Source organism: Micromys minutus (assembly GCF_963924665.1).
Source record: "Micromys minutus genome assembly, chromosome: 10".
Taxonomy (NCBI): domain Eukaryota; kingdom Metazoa; phylum Chordata; class Mammalia; order Rodentia; family Muridae; genus Micromys; species Micromys minutus.
In genome coordinates this window covers 16,095,188-16,116,724 of record NC_137979.1, presented here as the reverse complement: position 1 = coordinate 16,116,724, position 21,537 = coordinate 16,095,188, and the positions used below count along the sequence as shown (strand labels likewise).

Sequence of the window (21,537 nt, the reverse complement as noted above, 5' to 3'; positions counted from 1 at the left end):
AACAGTGTCAATTAAAGGTGCAGACCAGGTATTAGCATTCTGTCCTATCCATATACAAACCTGAACTTCAGTGCACTGGTTTGATGAAATAAAAAAACTGTAGAGAGAAGGAAAACAATCTAGATAACAGGGACTGTGTAAAACAGGAAATATGGGACATGGAGAACTGAAAACATGTGTACTGGTGTCAGGCTGAAATTCTAGCTGTGGCACTTTTTAGAATGTGAATTTGGAAAAATTGGTGACTTGTCTGAAATGTCAATACAGTGCATCTTGAGAAAAAGCAACAAGATCATCCTGAGAGGCACTGGTGGGTGCTAAAGGACACTGTTTTGCAAATATGTGATGTATCTGATTAACAAACAGACCTGGTATGGTAGATGCCTCAGCTAGTCAAATGTTTACCTGGTAGCCTGACAAGCTGAACCCAACTCCTGGAGTGAACTCATGGGAGGAGGAGAGGACCAACTCCTGAAAGGTGTCCTCTGATCCTCATACACATGCCCTGGCCATGGTGCATGCATGTGAGCATGCACACACACACACACACACACACACACACACACACACAAACTTAAAAAATTAAAGTAAAATTTGCTTGTTGTTGGTCTAAAGGTCAAAGGTCAAAGGTCAAAGGTCAGAGAAAAAGAGGCTCACGGACAAGAAGTAGTAGTTGGTTCCAGAAAACATATAAGGAGGTCCACACATTCTTAGTCATTTATTAAAGACTGCTGTCCTGGAAGTCAACTAACTGGGATTCTGCTGGCTAAATTATCTCCCCCACAGTTTGTACTTTGGACTTGTATAGTACTTAATACTGATGGTTCACTTATGAGAACACATAACCACTTTCCCATAGCTAAAACACAACAACCAAGACCCCTTAATCTTTAACAGGGTTCTTAAGGTTATGAGTTTCTCAAACATAGATTTTTATTTCTATGCTCTGAACATTTTACCATCACTAGGCTGCGAAATGGTGGAAACAAGGAGAGGGATGCCTGCCTCATGTGGTAAACCAGATATTCTGACATCACCAAAGGAGGCAGGTGCACAGTCACCAAGAAACATGAAACAAAGCTGTACAAAATGGCCTTTAATTTTTAGTGTTACCTAAAAGCATTATAGGTTTTATACTAGAAATGATTAAACACTTCAACCTGATGGCACATAGCTGCGTTCCTAGTACTCAGAAGGCTCAGGTAGGAGAAACACCAGTTTAAAGACAGTCGTAGGCTACATACTGAGGTTGTCTGAAAACTACTTGACTTGGTCGTTTTTCACTGGGCTTGGCATCTTTTTAGAGCTCCCACGATCTCAGCTGTCTCTATCTCATGCATCTTCCGCAAGCTTTAATGCAGGTTGTCCAGCCCTCTAGGCCACCCACTGAAAACATCACCCAGGATGCAAGAAACTGGCATTTATTTATTCTTCAGGCTTGTTACAGCTTCAGGATGGCTGTCTCAGCTCCGGGAATTTTCATTCCCAACCCTGTTTCCTGGAAATAAAACAGCCAAGATAGATCCCTGCACGTTCTCAGTAAACAACAATGAAAGAAAATTCTCTAGAACGTTAGTGACAGGCTCCTCTTTTTCTTCTATCTGGACAGCACAGCCTTCCTACTTTCTGAAACTCTGGAAAAGAGTGACAGGTGAAGGTGGATGAAATCATGCCATCTTCAAGCAATCGTGATTCCTCTTTGGGACTGGGAATTCTTCTCTCGACACAATCAGGGTAGGGTCTATTTATCACAAAAGTGGCAGAGAGCTTACCCAGTGCAGTTTCCTGCCATGCTAACACTCTCACTGTAATCTTCACTTTTAGTATCCCAAGACTCACAGATGAAGCTGAGCCCTGGAAAGTAAGGCTGGAAAAGGGTGCCGGTGGACTACAACTGAGGTGCCTATCTGGAATGATCTTAGAGGATGATCCTACCCTGGTGTGATCAGTCACCTTGGAGGTACAAGAGGAACTCTGACGAGCTGAGCTGGATGGCCAAGTTCCCAGGAGGCTGTAAATTGCAATCACTCAAGAGGAGAATATCTCCTCTTAAGTATGCCCAACAGAATCTAGGTGCCTAGAGCTGGGGATGGGCCAACCACATTGTAGCAGGTGCCCTATATGTCTCCCTCCATGAGAGCTACAATGTAGCAAGAGTGGTGGAAGGAGAAAGGACAAGTTTCTCTTCCTCTCTGCTTCTCATCTGCCTGTACTTCCTGGAAGCACCTTTTAAAGATGTTACTCCGTAGCAGTAGCTGAGTCCTCTTGCAGTTTTTTCATCCATCAAAGAATCGGCATGGGGCTGGAGGTAGAGTTTACCAGTGTTCGCCTTGGTCGAACCCTCAGTCCCAAGGAACAGAGGAAGCACCCCGACTCATGACCACTAAGATGTTTGTTTTCACTTATCCCTACTGTAAGTCTTTGTTGCAGAAGGGAGGTACACTTATGCCAGGGAACAGTAAGCAGAGGCTGGGGAGCACATACTTAGTGAAAAGCTGGCATTGATGAATAATGAAAACTGAGGAACTTTGTGGTGGTTTAAAAAAAAAAAAAGGCCCCACATAGAACCAAAGGGAATGGCATTATTAGGAGGCGTGGCCTTGTTGAAGAAGTGTGTCACTGGGGGCTGGGCTCTGAGATCTCAGATGCTCAAGTCAGGCCCAGTGTGGCAGTCTCTTCCTGCTGCCTTCATATGCAGATGCAGAACTCTCAGCTCCCCAGAACTATGTCTGCCTGAGTGCTACTATGCTTCCCACCATGACGACATGAACTAAACCTTTGAACTATAAGCCACTCTCAATTAAATGCTTTCTTTTATAAGAGTTGCTATGGTCCTGGTACTTCTTCACAGCAATAGAAACCCTAACTAAGACACAGTTGGACAGTCTTTAGAATATTTCTATGAAAACAATATTCATTATTATCATAATGTATTCATGTCTGAATGAAATATATGAAGGCAATTATATGTACGTATCTTCATGTTAAAAAGATGGCATCAACTGTCAACACTAAGGCTTTAAGTATACTTAGAGTTGTACAACCATCACCACAATCAATTTAGGAATATTTTCATTTTCTCTCTATCTAAATGAGCCCTGTACCCATCAGCAATGTTCCTCTTTTCTCTCTACCCCTTCTGCTAGCTCGAGGTAATTACTTACCTACCGCCTCTCTTTAATGATTTAAGAATTTTGGAATTTTCATACAGATGGAAACAATCTAATATAAGGCCTTTTGTGAACCGTTTCTTCATTTTAGTATTGTTTTCGCGGTTGGAGTACGTATTTACACTTATTTTTAATTTCGTGGCAAATAGACTACCATGTGGATATGCCACAGACTGTGTAATCAGTTGATGAGCACTGAAGTTATATCCACTTTGGGCTATTATGATACTGTGAGTGAATGAATGCTGTCATTTATCTCGGGTATATACCTGGCAAAGGCTCAACTGGGTCGTGAGGTAGCACTGTGTTTAACTTACTGAGGAACACCTAAACTGCTTTTCCAAAGTGGTTACAATATTTTATATACCCATAAGCAATGTTTCAGGATTCCTATTTCTTCACTAATTTTCCAGCTCCTACTATTGATTGGTTTTGTTTCTAGCCATCATACAAGTGTACAGTCTTATCACTTTTTGGTTTTATAACACACATTTTAAGAGACAAATATAAAAAGACAGGAAGCACTGCTATACAATCTACTGTTTGAATCACCCAATCTCTCTAGCCCTCAGGTTCCATATCATGTAACCATCCAGATAGGCATCTGAGGTCTAGTTTGTAAAGGGCTAATTTATGATGACATCAGCTTTCCAGGAACAGTGGGTTTAATTAGCCAAGACGGCTGCAAAACAGAAGGCCTGATTTGTCTAAGCAACGCTCAAGGTTGGTGTGATTATGTCCCAAAGTTGTGCTTTTCATTGGTGTATTTAAGGCTTGCAATTCGTGATATTTCACTTAACACATGTTCAAAGTGCTTGCAAAACAGTGGATTGTACAAAGTTGTTAACTTTTCAGTTATCCACCAGAAATCCATCCTCTTCTTCCTCAGTTTAACATTAATTTGATGGGGACACCCACTATCTTAGGTCAGCAGTGATGAACCGTGATGGGCTTCTGAGAACCAATGTCATTGTCTGCTCTGTCTTCCTGGTAAACTGGTAAAATCTCACAGTTCCTTCTACTGAGCAGCAAGTTGGCTCTTCAAATCCTTTCTTTAGCCTACTTCACAGAAATGCTAACCTCATTCCATATCGTTTTCTACCTTATCCCTCTCAGGGCGACTCTCACAAGGACCAGTTCTTACTGCAGAGATGCTGTGCACGCTCCTACTTAATCGGCGAGCCTCCGGTCTCAGTGCCCCCTGATGAGCACCTGAGGTGAACCACAGAAATCTCACCTCGTCGCTGAAAGCAAGCACAAACTGCCCTTGTAAGACGTGTTTCGCTCTTCTAAGGAGTTCTTCCTCGTTTTACTTACCGAACTCCACAAGCAGCCAGCCAATAGGCTGTGCAAGAATAGCCTGGGTGGCAACTGAGGACGCATTCAAGTCTCTAAAGCTCAGGGGTCTGCCGGGCCGAGCTAGACTCCAGAGACCTAACTCCGCCGTGACACGCCTTTCGCCCGCCGGCTCCGGCGATTTGTCCCTCAGGACCATCGCGTTCACCTAGTCTAGATCTGGAGCACTTGAGGGGAAGGCGAAGTCTCCACCGTTGGATCTCTAAAAGCTCCGGCAGTCTAGCTTTCAGTGACCGCTGGGAACCGGAAGTGACGAGTGGAAGTCCCGCCTCATTAAGAGGGCGGGCTAGCAAGATGGCGGCGCCCAGGAGCCGGTGAGGTGAGAGGACGCGGGAGTCCTGGGGACTGCTGCACCAGTGCGTTATGGCCGCGTCCCCGCACACTGTTTCCTCGCGCCTCCTCACAGGTATTGTACCTGATTGGGAACGACTGTGGGAGAATTCTTTTCTTTTTACTACGCGCGGGACCGTGTTTCCGGCTGCCTGCAACCTTGGAAGCCCTTGGCTTGTCACTTACTAGGGAGGTGACCTTTAGGGTAGCCTGAAGGGACGAGGCCAAGAACTGTGGGCCAGCTTTGCACTGTAGGCCAGGTGGTCCGCAACGTTTGTTGTCTCATGCTCTTTGGAATTTCAGAAGTGCAAACTGGAGGGCAGGGTAAGCCTGGCATAAGAGATCCACGGTTCCTAGCCATTGCCTTTAATGACAAGAGGCGCACCTGCCCCCCATTAAGGAGTTTTCTTCCAGTTTAAAGTGTTATGTTGATAACCATGATGATGGTAACTGAAGACTGAATCCCACTGAGACAGCGCTGGACCATCAGTATGGCTCCTCCCATCAGAAGGACTTTTGACAGATGTATATTTATCACAATCTCTTGAATGAGTCTTATATCTTACTTTTATAGAGAGGCCAACCTTAGCACTCCATCTAAAATGGGAGCCTTCATCCTTCTTTTCTTATATCACATTAATTTATCATGGTTAACACGTGCTGTAATTATTCACACACGCAATACAGTTGTACCACAATTTAGCATGTTTCTCCCAATTAGATGCACTCTTTGTGAAGGTAGAGATTGTCTGTTTTCCTGGTTCACAACTGTATCCTTCGTATCTAGAACAATGCCTGTGGACATTGATAATACTCAGTCACTTGTGAATGAATGAGATTGGCCTGGTAGAAATATTAAAGAGGAGGTTGGTTTTGTGGCTAGTATCTATGAATGGTAGCAAAGTGGTTCATAGTGCAGACAAGATAGAAGGCCAGGTGTGTATTCTCACATCCCAGAACTATTCTGTAGGCCTTCCTGTCACATATACACTGCCCACAGTGCTGGCTGACTGTGGTGATCACGGTGCTTCTCAGAAGCTCTTCTCCCGTGAATTTGTGTGATCTTGGTACAGATCATTTGACTTCTCCTTAATGAGTTGTTTACGTGTTTATAATGAGGTAAATGAGCCAGATGATCTCAAAGGCACCTTCTGGCTCAAACCAGGGTAGTGAGTGGAAGTGTGGGTAGAGGCGACAAGGGTGGGCAGTACTTGGTAAGTGTTGAGGCTGGGGATGAGTAATAGAGACCTCTACTTTCCTTGGACACCTCTGTTTTAATATGACTATCATTTTCTAAAATGAAGAGCTTGTGCGGTTTTTCTTATGTGTGTCTTGGGGTGATGGTGTTGGTTGTGAGTCTTTTTTGAGTCATTTCTTTGTTACTGTCTCTAATTCCTGATTGTGAGTATTCCTTGATGCTGACCCGTGGTACTCATTTTTAGAGGGCTCATCTCTTCTTAGTGCTTGACTATTCTCTCTGTATGGAAACTTCTTCTTTATATACATTTTCCTCAGATCAGCCTTTCTACCTTTCTGCTTGGCATTTCGGCTTCTTACTGGACAAATCTTTTTTGATTCTTAAGTCTCATGGTGCTAGGAGATAGGTTGCACATGACACCCCCCCCCCCCCCCCCCCCCCGCCGATCCAGGATCAGTCTCTGGGGTGGTAGAATAGAGGGAACTAATAGCTAATTTTTCTGAAATTGAGCATATCTTAAGAAAAATCTGCTCATGTGGAGATCTATGAAAGATCCCTGTTAGAAATTTGAATGAAAGAGTTAACAGAGAAGGAACATTAGGGTTGCTAAGTAACTAGCAGTTACTAGTAAGTTCTCATTTCCATTAAATATGGTTCAGGAACTTTAAGTCTCCTTAGTTGATTTACAAAGCCCAACAAGTTGCAGTCCAGGGTTAGTGATGGATTGAGGTGTTCTGATGATCTCTTTAGGTTTTAATGTATCTGTTATAAGCCCTGGGTATCTTAAATTGTACAAGTGTTTTTACCCAGGCCTGAAATAGCTTTCATTTTCTAGGTACTTGTTCATGGACACTTTGACTAAACCAAGTAATGCCATCATTGACAAATACAGTTTCCAAGCTGTGACACCGACCCCCCCCCCCAGGGGTGTAGTTAATCCCATTCTGTAAAATTTCAGCTTGGCCCATCTAATCTAGAAAGAATTTCCAGGGTGGTTCCAAAGCAAACATATATCCTTTCCCTTGAAGGTAAGAGTGTCATAATTGTGATCTGAGGATATGAATTTAGTGCCAGTTGGCTCACCTCTACTTTCAAATGATGGCCTATATTTCCGAGGGCAGGACTTGTTCAGGAAGTCTACTTAGGCTAGTTGGTTACCAAACATTTCACTTTGTTATGTGGCAAGTGTCTAGGAGCTGTGGTAACAGAGTCGAGTAAAGGAGAAACTCTGCCATGGAAGAACTAAACATGATGATGGTGTTTTGAGAAATCTTTCCTTGGAGGAAAGGAAACAGTGCCTACATTCTCATCATAAGGTACTAATCAAAAACTGAAGTATGGTTCCAACAAAGTTCAACCTAGGGAACCATTGTTTTTATTGCATTGCTTATAGAGCATGGCTGAGGGGGTTACTGGCAGGAGTAGGAGGGGATCTCCAAGCAGCTGCACTCACAAGTTTGTACCCATTGTGGATGATGGCTTCCGCATAGCCACAAAGGGAATCTTTCCCAGCCTTATTACTCTATTATCTCTAAGCCCTCAGGCCACATACAATTAAGGCAGAATTGCAAACAAATGGTTGTGAGGAGTGGCTGGAATCCTAGGTGAGAGTCCAACTCCTCCCTAGCCCTTTATGAGGAAATGTCTGCAGCTATCCAGCAGGATCCTGATGGGCTCTTGCAATCAGGTATTGCCAGTCTGATTAAGATGGAGGCTGTTTTATTCAGAGCACTGCATTCTATGAAAGATGGGAACAGTTTGCATTTGGAAGACATCAGCTATAGACATCTACAGTCAAACATTAGGCAGAAGTTGGGGAAACCCATGGAAGAGGAGAAGGAAGGATTGTAGAAGCCGGAGAGGCCAATGACACCATAGGAACATGACCAACAGAATCAGCTAACCACGGCTCATAGGGATTCATAGAGACTGAACTGACATTCAGGGAGCCTGAATTGGTCTTACTGAGGTCCTCTCTGTATAGGTTATGGTTGTATAGCTCGGTGTTCTTACGGGATTTCTAACAGTGAGAGTGGAGGCTGTCTCTGACTCTTTTGCCTGCTCGTGGGACCCTTTTCCTTCTACTGTGTTGCCTTGTCCATCCTTAATGTGAGGGGATGGCTAATCTTACTGTAACTTGTTATGCTATGTTTGGTTGATAACCCTTTGGAGACCTTCTTTTTTCTGAAGGGAAATGGGGGAAGAGTAAATCTTGGGGAGAGGGGAGGTTGGGGTGGGAGGCTGGAAGGGGAAACTGTAGTCATGGTGTGATATATGAGAGAAGAATAAAAGAAAGAAAGGTGCTATCACAAAACACGATATAACATGATAGAGCTGTGGAAAGAGATTGAAAATTTGATAGGTAGAGTAGGTACAGAAACGGTGTAAATAAAGTTGATTCAGTTATGTGTAGTCTGCTTAGTTGTAAGATCATGAAGCAGCATTGCTGTATTAAAGTAGATATCCATGTTTGTGTGAGTAATGTATGTTGGGTATGGTGGCTTAAATACAGGCACAGACATTTGAACCTTTGGTCCCAAGATGGTAGTGTTGTTTAGGGAAGTTTAAGGGGTGCAATCTGTGAAACATGGGTTGGAAAAAAAAGATCCATAAGGCTGGATGACTGTCTTCACTCTGACTGCTATTACTCTGCTCCAGTGTAAGATCATTGGTGGGAATAGAAAGAGAGGGACAGATTTGACGGACATGTCAGAGTTGAGCGGGCTTGTTGATTCACTAGGTGAGAAAGGAAGAGTTCAGGATGCTCCTGAAACCTGCAATAAGGGATAGGGATGCTTGTGAGAAAGAAATGTCCTTAGAGACATAAGACTATCCACTCACATGGAGACACCAAAAGCAATCAGATAGAGGCATACTGGGGCTTCAGAAATGAGTTAAAGATTAATAACTATCCATTTTTAGGGACAAGTAGTTGTCTTGGTTACTTTTCTGTTGCTATGAAGAGACACCATGACCAAGGTAACTTATAAAAGAAAGGATTTACTGTGTGGCTCAAGGTTCTAGAGGGTAAGAATCCATGACCATCGAGAGAGAGAGAGAGAGAGAGAGAGAGAGAGAGAGAGAGAGAGAGAGAGAGAGAGAGGGGAGGGGAGGGGAGGGGAGGGGAGGGGAGGGGAGGGGAGGGGAGGGGAGGGGAGGGGAGGGGAGAGGAGAGGAGAGGAAGAGAGAGAGAGAGAGAAACACAGACAGACCCCGAGAGAGAGAGAGAGAGAGAGAGAGAGAGAGAGAGAGAGAGAGAGAGAGAGAGAAAGAAACACAGACAGACCCCGGGGGGTGGAGGGGAGGAGAACTGCCACCTGCAGGCAGCTACATACAGGAGTCCCTTTTTACCTTGGAACTGTTACTGCTTGTATAACTCCAGGGAGGGATCTTTGCAATCTTATATTTTTGGTTGTGAGCCTAGCCTTTAACGGCTGAGCCATCTCTCCAGCCCAACCTTTGTAATTTTAAAAACTTTCTAAGCTTACTGAACCCTGTAGGTTTGCCAGCTTCTTAAGTATTACAAGCCTTCCTCTAGGAGGGAATACTTAAATCCAGTGGGAATAACTACACAATACATAGAAAATTGGAGCACACTAGGAAACGAAAAAGCAGAAAACAGAGCAAGAGAAACTAGGTTGTGGAAGCCACGAGAGGAGACACTTTTAAAAAGATCAGGTGGGGACCTAGGGGGTGAGCAAGGGGTAGCTGCAGTATATATGTATGTATGTATATTATATATTGTCCCACGTTGATTTGAGAGGTCAGGCTTTACAGAAAAGTATTTCTCCTTCCTTGTGGTTGTCTTAACTACACAACCACAATCAAAGTGTAAACCTTCATTTCAGTGTACTGGTACTTAGTAAGAAAAGGTGTATGCCGCCTTTTCTACCTTTTAAAAAATGAACGCACTGAGTTGTATTTTCTTAGAAACATCTACAGTCTCCACTCTCTGCTGAATTGCTACAAGCATAATGATGTGAGAGTGATGTTTCCTCGGTCCTCCTGCAGCCCTGGCCTAAGCCTAAGGCTGATGAGCGGCACTGCTCCCGGGTTGGAAGCAGAGGTGGGTTGGAGCCCAGCCTCACACAGAGCAGCAGTCTGCTTGGTTTCGCCTCTGGTGGATGTGGACACTGTCAATGAGCAGCTGTCACTTCTACATGTCTTCCTTTCCTTGTCTCTCTGTTTCAGGCTCAGTAGGAGGATGCGTCTGGTATTTAGAGAGAAGAGCTGTACAGGGATTGCCACACAGGGTCACACATCTGTTCAGGAATGCCAATAATCAGTGGACCACAGTCCAGCGCTTGAGCTTCCTCAAGTGCATGGTAAGTAGAAGCCACCCTTCAGTTGCTTTCTGCCTCTGCTTTTCCCTGGGGTTGGGGGTTGCAAGGACTCCTATAGAAGAAAAGCTTTAGGAAGTACTGTTTGAAGGGGGCTTTTATTTAGTGTTCTCTTAAGTTTATCCAAAACTTTAATCTCTTGTTTTGATTATTCTTAACTGAAACCAGAATAATTCTGGCATTTGAGGTTAAATAGATGATCTTGAATTTATTGATTAAGTTTGGAGAAAGATTGAAAACTTATGGCATATTTCAACCAGGCTAAAATTAAGAAAAGCTGAACTTGTAGATGTATCTTTTATACATTCTTTGAAGTTCTGTAAATTCGTCAGCAATACAGAAGTAGTTGTTTAACAGTGTGACCCCGTCATTTTCTTAGATCATCTGTGTATTTGAAAAGTCTTTAAAAGAGCTTCTGAGGGGCTGGGCAGGAGCTCAGTCAGTAAAGCGCTTGCATTGCCACCATGAGGATCTGTCTGTGAGCACTTGCCATCTCAGCTCCAAAGAGGCGAAATTAGTCCCTGGGCTCACAGGCCAGCAACTTGATAAGACTGTCTCAAAAAAATAAGATGTATGTCTCCTGAGGAGAGACACTCAAGGCTGACCTGTGACTGCGTTTGTGAATATGCACACATACACACACACACACACACACACACAGAGAGAGAGAGAGAGAGAGAGAAACTTCTGAGTCGACGACTAAAATAAAGATTTTGTAATTTGCCAGCACTATTACGGGACACTGATGATGTAGTTCTTTCACAGGCCTGTATACATGCTGACATACCATGATATCTCAATCTATAGGAAAGAGTCAGAGAATAGTAATAGAGTTGGAAATGCACAGCGCTACCGAGGATGGGTCCCAAATTCAGTCTAATGTCCTATCTGGAAGCATCTCACCCTTTCATTTAAAACACCCACTTTAACTTAAAATGTAAAGAATGTAAAATCTTACTAAGATTCAGTTTTGCCAATTTTAGAAGTTTAAAGTTCTCATTTATAAATAAAAGAGTTATAAATAATGCACTGTCTTTAAATCCTGTTGGGAAGATTAACTGAAGTATATATATTGATATGAGAAATAAGGAGTCTCATAGCGTCACTAGTAATTACCAGTGTTTGCTAGTCAGTGAGTGACAGGCAAAACCAGCCATAGCTCAACAACTAATGTCCTTGCCACATCCCGCATTCCCGTGTGGCTGTAGGTCGGGAGGCCCTGTGAAGCCCTTGGACAGTTGCTTTAGAGCTCAGAGGAGGACCAAAACCAACCTTGGTGACATCTGTAGTTGGCTTCCTTGTATTTAGAAGCCCATCCTGTGGAAAGGTCTGTGAATTGTTCTTTGCCAGGAACTTAGATTCCTCGATTTTTCTAAACCACAAATTTAAAACCATAGCCGAGGAATTAACTCAGGCCTGCATCTTTCAGTGCTGATGTCTGTGTTACACTCACTGTGGCTGCTTGCCGTCCCAACCAATCTGAAATGTAGGACGCTTTTCCAAGTACCACGAAAATATGACTGGTGGAAGCCATTAACTGACGTTCTCATTTCAGTAACATGTACTGTTTGTTTGTCTGTCCAGTATGTCACACAGCTGCACAGGGGCCTTAGCCAGCGAGTGAAACCAAAGCCAGAGCCACCGGCTTCTACTTTTCTTGAACACACATCTTCAGGGCAGGCTAGAGCGGAAGTAGATGAACTGCCGTCTTTCCCAGCACCCAGTCTGCCTCTGTCCCGGAAGCCAACTGAGGAGCTGATGGAGATGGAGGCGACCCCCACAGTGAACCATTCCCTTGACACAGCCAAAGAGAAAAAGGAAGAGAGGCAGTGGAAAGAGATGAAGCTTCACACTGACGATCTGCCTGGCATTTTGGCCCGGCTGTCCAAGATCAAACTCACAGGTACCTGGTTTTCAGATACTCTTTTATTTCTACTGAGCTGTATTTACTATGTCTCTTAAACTTTGAAACTCAAGGTTTTTCTTCCTTCTCCTTAGGATTCACACTCAGATATTCTGAATTTTGCTTATACAAGATTGTGAATTGTCTTACATTGTAACCTTTATGCCAAAATTAGCCTCACATGAATTAAAGTAGATGTTTGCTCTGCCTATTTCCCAATGTTTACTATGTTTATACCCACTGTGCATTTAAAATGCAGGACTTGCGTTCAGGAAGCCACACTGCACTGCCTAGTGTGAGCCTTGGATGACCATGGCGACATTAGCTATTCTGTGTCCTGTACCCCTTGGGACCTCTGGGGTTATCCTATGTGTATAAGGCTACAGACTAGATTACTTCAACAACGTTTGGGAGTGTTTCCCTTCTAATTCCTGTGTATTATATTTGATTTTATTGCATCTAGCTGAGTATTAACCAGTAGTGTTGTCTGTTGTAGGGACTGCCCTATAAGCTAGGTAAAGTATAGTTCCTGAGTCAGTGGATAGCTAGAGTTGGTCACGCCTCTCACAGCCACTTTACAAGAGTGTTTGGGTTACCCCACAGACTGAAGTTCTGCACCCTCTTCTTGGATGAAAACAAAGGGTCAGAATGTGACAAGCTGTGGTCAGGTTAAACCAGTTGCTCTTTGAAGGCACAAAGTGGCAGATAGAGTCTTCTCAGATAAACAGCGGTGAGGGCTTAGAACATAGAGGAGGATGAAAGAAAGAATAATATCATTTGTCTGTAAAGGTACAAACCCTCAAAATACAGGGTTAAGGATGGGGACTAGACAACTTCTTTTCTCGGTGACGTAAAGTCACTTAAAATTCTCTTTATGGTGGGAGTGGGGTAGGGTGTTAAGTGAACATTGTGTAATCTCGTCTAGCGAGAGTTCTGTGGTATAGCTAACAGCACAGTTCTGTATAGAGATGTATCTGCATGCCTCATTCCCACTAAGCAAGATCTTAACACCTCTAAAGCATGACTTTGTGGTCCTCACAGGAAGTCTGGTGTCATGTTGACATGTTAAGAATAAGTATCAATGAGTAATAGCCCTATGAATGCCACCTAAGAAGTTGGACCTCTCAGGAGGTCAGCCTCAGATGCGGTCCCTGTCAACAGCAGGGTCTTCTTTGTCTAGTGTCATTAAACACGTGTAGTCTGCAGATTGGTCCACTTCTCTTACCATCCTGTCTCTGTCAGGAACAGTAGCAGCATTCTGTCCTCAGCTGAGAAGCCAGTCTCTTTCAGCCCTATTCAGGAGTCTGAGTGTTACTAAGAGAACCTTTTGTAGTGCGTCTACACGTGCTCCTTTCTCTGTAACTGCTATTCTAATTCAGGTTGGGAGTGTCCAGGGCCTGTGCTTTTTGAGATTTATTTATTTTCAGTTTTATGTGAATAGGTGTTTTGCCTGCATGTATGTCTGTGTGCCATGTGCATCCCTGGTGTCCACAGGCTGAAAGAGGGAATCAGGCCTCATAGAAGTGGATTTACAGAGGTTATGAGTAGCATTGTGGGTGCTGGGAATTGAACTGTGGTCCTCTGGTGAAGAAGCCAGTACTCTTAACCACTAAGCCATCTTTCCAACCCCATCTATCCATCCATCCATCCATCCAGCCAGCCAGCCAGCCAGCCAGCCAGCCAGCCATTTGCTGTAGTTCTTATTGTCCCTTTGCCCCCAGTACAGTTCATGTCAGTCAGAGCTGCCAGCTACTTTTCCCAGATACCACTTCCAGTCAGTTTTTCTAAGCTATACGAGACCTTTGTATCTGCACATTACTTTCTGCCCCCACTCTGTCTGCTTCTGAGTCAGTGTAGTATAGTGACACCCAGTTCTTGCATCTCAGCTTACCTGTCCCATGCCACTATGGGACTGATCTGCACATCTCACTTCTAGTCAGACCCTCCAGGCCTCTCCAGGAAGCCTGTACTAGGTTCCAGTCTTGAGAGCCTAGATGGGACATTCACTCACCATTGGTTTTAGATAGTTTTCCTTCACCCGTTTGAGATAATTTCCACATCTGGAAAGGAGGAAATAAAACATGCCCTTCCGAATTTTGATGTTTGATGTATTAAAGTCACCCAACAGTGTTCCTTACAAATGAAAGGTACAAAATTTAGTATTTAAGCATCTTCTTACTGTGTATTTCTGGGGAAATTGTTTCTGTCCATGCAGATTGTGAATGAGGTGGGTGAGGGTTAAGTAGGCAGGGAAATGAGAGACTGGAAGCAGCAGAAGAAGCCTGAACAGAGGCCAAGAACATTGCTGCTTCCTGGCATGTGACTTGGGTGTCAATAGGAGAGGTGCTGAGGGCACTAATACTGTCACGTGGACACTTACTCTGTTGAAGAACTACAGTGTTAAACCACGGTGGTAACAAGTTCTGGAAGGTTTCTTAGAGAAAGATGATCACTTAGTGATTTGTTTCTGTTTTAAGTGTCTTGGTTACCATTAGATTACTGAGAGCTAAGTCAGACACAAACTTTGGTGCTGAGTTGTGCAGTTTCAGCTGACAGTGCTCACCTTTACAGCCTAGAACAGCGGTTTGGGAACTTGGACTGTGTTCACTCATCTGTCACCCTCGGCTGCACGCTCCCACTGTTTCCTTCCCTTTCCCTCAATAGTTCCATTTACCTTCCCATATATTTTTATCTAGATCTCATAATAGAAAACACATGACATTTGACCTTCTTAGACTGGCTTATTATAGTTAACACAATTTCTGGTTCCATCCATTTTTCTACAGACAACATGATTTCATACTTCTTAATATCTGGGTGTGTACTTAGCACATTTTCTTTACGTGGTTTTCCATTGATGGATACCTAGGCTGATAGAACTGGGCCGTTGTAAATGGAGCTGCATTAAGGGGGATCCATAGGTAGCTCTGATGTATGCTGACTCAGAGTCCTTTGTGCGCTTTTGGGTACACATTTGAGAGATGTACAGCTGGATCATAGCCATTTGTATGAAGTGCATAGGAGAGGAGGGGGAGGGAGAGGGAGACAGTGGGGGGGTGCTTTTTGAGACAGACTATCATTATGTAGCCCAAGTCACTCAAAACTTGCTGCACAGCCAGGCAGACTGTAATCCTTCTGCCTCACCTCCCCTAGTGCTAGGATTATAGGCATGAGCCACAAGGTCTGGCATGTCTAGTTTTTGCACTTAAGACTGATTCTGTGACTAACTTCTGTGAATATCTGTCCTTCCACACCTCTGTGCTTCTTGTCTGTCTTGCTCAGACTGTAATGACAGACTTTAGACATTTTAAGTTTGATAAATAAACTCATTCCTAAGAAAGTCAATGCAGTGTGCAGACACAGATGTGTGCAGACCACACCCGTGCGTGTGCTGTTTACTGATTTTTGCCAGTTTGATCATTGAAAAACTTTTTTGTGTTAGTTTGCACTACATAGACCTTGGTATACCTCTTTCTCAAATTTTGAATATTTTCGTCAGTTTGCTTCTTAGATCCTTGGATGCTGTTGTATTTTTCTTTGTATGCACACATGTATATATTGGTACTTGTGTGGAGGCCCGAGGTTGGCACTGGATGCCTTCCTCAGATACCCTCCACTTTACTATGAGGTGGGGTCTTGCTGAATTTGAAGCTCACGGATTTGGTTAAGCGGCTGGCTAGTGAGCTCCAAGGATCCTATGCTGGGGTTACTGGCATGCACAGTCACGGGGCTTTTTATGTGGGAGCTGGAGATTTGAACTCTAGTCTCCTGCATATGTGGCAAACACTTTACTAACTGAGCCACTCTCCAGCCCCAGTTGTCTTTTTAAAAGGAAATCTCACACAGTAGCCCCAACTGATCTTGAGCACATGAAAATCCTGCCTCAGGCTCCCAATTTCCAGGGTGCAGGCATGTGCTACTCTGTACAGCTTCTCAGTCTCAATTTTGAACTTTTGAAGTCAGACTGGGTATATTTTGTATCATGAGATGACCATGAGCCCATGGGGCAGGGAATGCTACAGTTTGGATGTGAAATGATTCTTGTAAGTTGTCTCCAGCCAGTGGCACTACTTGGGAGGTTATGGGACCTTTAGGAAGTATGGCCTTGCTGACAGAAGGGGCTTCCTGTGGGTGGGCTCTATGGGTTGAGGCAAGCAAAGTAGCCCTTCCTCCTGTCCAAATAATTGCAAAGGGAAGCATCATCTTACCATCAGGCGTGCTTATTGCAAGCATGAAGTTCCATTCTTCAGGTTTGCATTTGTGACACTTCACTGTTTTCTTTTATCTTGTCCCACTTACCTTTCCCTTCGGAGAGTTCACATCTGTCCTGTCTTATTCATGGTTTAGGAAGGGCTGACTGCCACATGGCATCAAGGCCTAGTTCAGGGCTCTTGTGATGTGCTTGTATGTTTGTTCAGTCTGTAAGGTTTTGCCTTCGGTCGTCCGTTAATCTGTTTCACTAGAACTGGAATTTAGGCCACATGGCTCACAGTTCTGCTGAACCAGACTCTCCTGTATCCCTAAATAAGGTTTTATTGGTGGCCAGTCACATCTTTAATCTTAGGGCTTTCAAGGCTGAGGCAGGCTGATCTCTCAGCCAGGGCTACACTTTTTTTTTCCCCCAAAGAAAAAAAGTAGAAAGGGAAATATGAGTTTAATTTTGGCAAATTTTACCAAATGTTTTTGGGCAAGGCACTTCAAAGAACAGAAATCAGACAGAATTGTGTAGTGGAAGTGCTAGGGGTCTTCAGATGGCATTATCAGGGACTCACAGGACAGGTGGTGGGGTTGGTAGGTAGATCCAGCAGAGCAGAGGGCCCAGAGCAAAGTTCCTTAACACTATTTCTTCTAGTTCTCACAAAGGCCCGTAAGGAGCCTGCAAGCAGGCAGATGGTCAGAGGAGAGGAAAATAAGAAGGGGCTCTGTCACAAGCCGAGGGGAACAACCTTCCCCACCAGGAAAGACTTGGACCACACTGCAGATGCAGGGGGACAACTCAGAATCCTGGCTGGAACCAGTCAGGAAGTCAGTGCCCACTGCCTGGTGAGTCGGGGAACGATGAGCCAAGTTTCTTCTAAATGCTTACAGGACCTGCTTTGAGTAACCTACTTCATTTTTAAACGTTTATCCCATGAGTATTTTATTAGTAGCAAATAAAGGGTGACTAATTTAAGGTCAGGTTTCTTTTTCTTTTCTTTCCTTTTTTTTTTTGCTACAACTTTCCTTTATTCTGGCTATTGTACTGTTTTTCCTTTTATGTGGCTTATGTGGTTGTGTATCTGAGTTGGCATTCCAGATAGGGCAGGGTTTAATATGTAAAACCTGATGTCTGAAATCTTAAGCAGGTGGTAATCATTTAATTTCTAAATTATTCTTCAGCATGCATGGATGCATTGGCTCCCAGGTGCCAAGGGGGTCAGGAGCACTGTATGCTTGGTAAATTTACCTCAGCCACCTTGGGTCAAGGGCACGACCAGAGGTCCTCATGTTTGATGTGTAACACAGGGTGCAGATTTTAGTTACATCCTTCTTGCTCCCTTTACACCCAGAAACCCAGGAGAGGCAGGATCAGTCATCCGCTCAGTCCCAGACCCCTTGGTGTGGCTGGTGCTGGAGAGAGCTCGATTATTGAGAGCCAGAGCTGCTGGCTAGGACAGCTGGCCACAGGAGAGGCAGCTGGGCAGAATCTGGACCACACAAGAGAGGCATGCAAAGGCAAGATGTTCCAAGGAAAGGGGGCTACCACCTTACCTACAGCCATGGATGGAAGAGACCCGGGCTCATAAATTTCCCTCATATGATTTTATTTATCCCACGTGACTAATTGAATTAAAGCCATTTCCTTCTGCTTATTCCATTTAAAGAGGTAGCACCCTGTAGTGACCCTTAGCCCTCTCATCTGACTGACCTTGTACTTCCCCCTTGAGTTTTTCTCTTGAGTTCATACAGCCTGAAGTCAGCAGGGGTATTTCTTTAAGGAGATCCCTAATATATGTAAACTGAATTCTCCTGGACTCTTAACATCTTAGAAAATTCATTTCTAGCTGATGGCAGCTGAGGCACGATTTTTTGGGAGTCAGCAGTCACATTATAGAATGACTCATTTCTGTGCTTCCTCTGTGAATATCTATACTATGCCAAGGAAGGGCCATACACTGATCAGATTAGATTTCCTTTAGGAAGGAATCCTTGCAGCCTGAATCTTTGACACTTCTATTAGGACATGGGCCAAACCTGTAAGACTGAGTTCATAAAGGAGTAATAGGCCTTGCTTGAGCCCCCTGCCAGCTGAACTATTTACAATATGTTTTTGCAGTTTATTGCGGGGTGTTCCATACCAGGGTGAGGAAATTTTATTTGGATTAGGATCATAAGAGGCTGAAGTAACTCAACTGAGTTTAGACTGAATATAGGTTAATAAAAAGCAGGGCTTTTCCTGACGAACATCTGGGCCGAAAAGTTATATTTCCCAAGGCCAGCATACTAAATGGATTGTTTATTGGAACCAATAGATGAAGCTGTTGCTGGAGATGGTAGAAACCACAGTGAGTATACCTTCCCCACAGCCCTGAACACTGCTTTTTATTCAGAGGAAAGTGGAAACAAGGCGCTGATGTGTTTCAGGTTGCTTTGTGTGGCGTACCATGGATTCTGGTGGTTGCTGGACCAGGCAGCTCCCAGTGACTCTCGCCTATTCTACTTGCACAGTCAGTGTGAACAGTACCTGAGCTGACATTTTGAATAGTGGGTAACAATGTGCTTACTCAATCTTGCTGTAGTATTTTAGGTCTCATAACTATTAAGTATTTGTTTTAGGAAAATACAAATAGGTTTTAAAAAATTGAAATGCTCTTATAACTCTACCAAGTCACAATAACTATCACTTTATAGATTTTGGTAAATTAGCTTGTAGAATTTAATTTCATACTCATCTTTTTGTATGACACTCTGATTTTGCTGACTTAGGTTTTTGTTTTCTTTTGTTTTTTAGATTTCTTAAGACAGAATATACAATAAGAGGGCTGGGCAGATGGATCAGTGGTTAAGAACACTGCTTTTCCAGAGGACCTAGATCAAGTCTAGCACCCATACTGGGTAGCTCACAACTGCCTGTAACTCCAGGTCTAATGTCTTTTTCTGGCCTCTTGGAACTAGCATGCAAATGGCATACATTCATACATGCATGCGCGTGTGTGTGTGCATGTACAAGCACACATGTACATACATATACACTAAAAAGAAATGATTCATTTTAAAAGATGGAAAGTAATATATAAAGAGTTCCATCTGAGTCATCTAACATCTCTGTGTACAATTTTCAGCCCCTTCCTACCTGTGCACACTCTGTCTAAAGTTAACTGTTCACACTGTAGAGTTAGACTGACTGAACTGGAATCCCCCATCTGTAAACTATGGATTGGTTGTACAATTATTGGCACATTTTTTTTGATGCCTTAAAAGCTCATTTTCAACTACAAAATGGAAACAGTTCCATCTGAGAGGATTTCTGTAAAATTTGTAAGAAATAATTTAGGTGAACAGTTCACTGCCTAGTTAATGTTCAGGGAAAGTTAATTATTATTACATGTTGCTAATATATTTATAAAACATTTGAATAATTTTTAATATCACTGTCATACATCTTTGCATATGTTTATTCTAAAAGTTAGGTCCCTAGAAATAAATTCCTTTTCAGACTTTTATTGTCATATATTAATTATTCAAAATAAAGGGCCTGTTGTTGTGGCATTTCCCATGCATATTGTGTACTTTGGATATGGTCACCCCCTTGCTGGCCTTTCTTGCTCCTCCTCAGCCCATGTTTGAGTAGACAGAGCAGGTAGAAGGCCACTGCATAGCTGGACCACGGTTTATTTACTTTCCTTCTGCCTTGGTTGGTTCTATTTCATTATCATTCTTGTAGATGGAAACAGTATCATTGTCTCATGTCTGGGATGATTCACCAGGGTCGATACATTCAAGTATCTTTTGGGGATAAAATATGCATGTGTTGGAGCTTTCTACTGGCAAATTCCACTGATGAAATGCTGTACCAGGTGATGTCATGGCCAAAGTGGGCAACCTACCATACCTTCAGCCCTTATTGCTGGCTTATGCTGTAGTTTTATAAATACCATGAAGTGAAAAGTTGGCATGCAGACTTGATTTACATTTAAAACGACGGTGATTGTTCGTGTTCATTGATGATTTTTATTTTTACTGAAGACAACCTTTTCTTCCAGCCTTCCCTTCTGCTTGTCATACTGTTTGCAAGGATTCTTTACATATTATAGTCAGTCAGTCCTGGTCTGTGTGTGTGGACATGCATGTGTGTGAGTATGTATGTGTCACTTGCCAACATTTGATATATAAAAGTTAATTGTATGGTAAGCAAATCTGTTTTTCTGAGGGTCTGATTTCATACCATATTTGAGTTTTTTCATATGAAGACTGATAAATGTTTACCTTCTTGTCAGTGTTATATTTGTATAACTTTATATTATGGATTAAGCATCTTTCTTTTCAGGATGTGCATTTTAGTTAGTGGTGTGCAGTGGGCTTATAACCAGATTTACTGTCCTTACGCATGTTACAGTATTAGATTCACAGGTTTCAGAATTTATAAAGCTTTATCTGTAGAACCTTCTTTTTTATCCTTTCCCGTCTCTGCCTTAAGTTCTCCTAGTATCTTAAGTGGAATTTCAGTATGTTCATGGTGTAATCTGGGTATATATTGATGTCTTTACAGTATCACATTATCTTCATTTATCTGACTCTTCTTTTATTTTTTGTAAGTTTTTTTTTTTTGTTTTCTTTAAATAGATCAAAATATTTGGTACTAAATTGACTTGATGCAGAGTATTTAAAAATTTATTTTCAGTTGATTATTTCTTGAATTTTTCAGGAAAGCAGTCTAATTGTGATCAGATTGTCTTCGTTTTCTTCTTATGTGAGTTACTTTACATTCTTGGACAGTTCCTCTGGTTTGGCCCCGTCCAGTAGCCGTCCTGTCTTTGGTTCTCACTCTTTGGCCAGGCCCTCTGCGTTATGTCCACTGCTGGTTTGAGTCTCCCGTTTCTGCTCGTGCTGTGGCAGGCGTTGTTTCTTCCCAGTGCTTTGACCCACTCTTGTGCTTGCTTCCTTTCAGAGTGTGACCTCTAGTCAGGTCATACTCATATTTTTCTACATGGTGGAGACAGAATGAGGTATGATGAACACATCTTTGCTCTCATGATCCTT

The 21,537-nt window shown here is 43.1% G+C and overlaps 1 protein-coding gene across 1 annotated transcript in view; it reads left to right on the top strand.

The window, feature by feature from the left end:
* The first annotated feature begins 4,805 nt into the window (after positions 1-4,805).
* The window catches only part of COX10 (cytochrome c oxidase assembly factor heme A:farnesyltransferase COX10), a 109,881-nt gene continuing 93,149 nt past the window's right edge, over positions 4,806-21,537 (top strand). Inside the window, exons 1-3 of the mRNA XM_080923565.1 lie at positions 4,806-4,932; positions 10,246-10,379; positions 11,979-12,297. Of these exons, the coding sequence (XP_080779691.1) occupies positions 4,890-4,932; positions 10,246-10,379; positions 11,979-12,297 (496 nt within the window). The 5' untranslated portion in view covers positions 4,806-4,889. The remainder of the gene's footprint in view (positions 4,933-10,245; positions 10,380-11,978; positions 12,298-21,537) is intronic.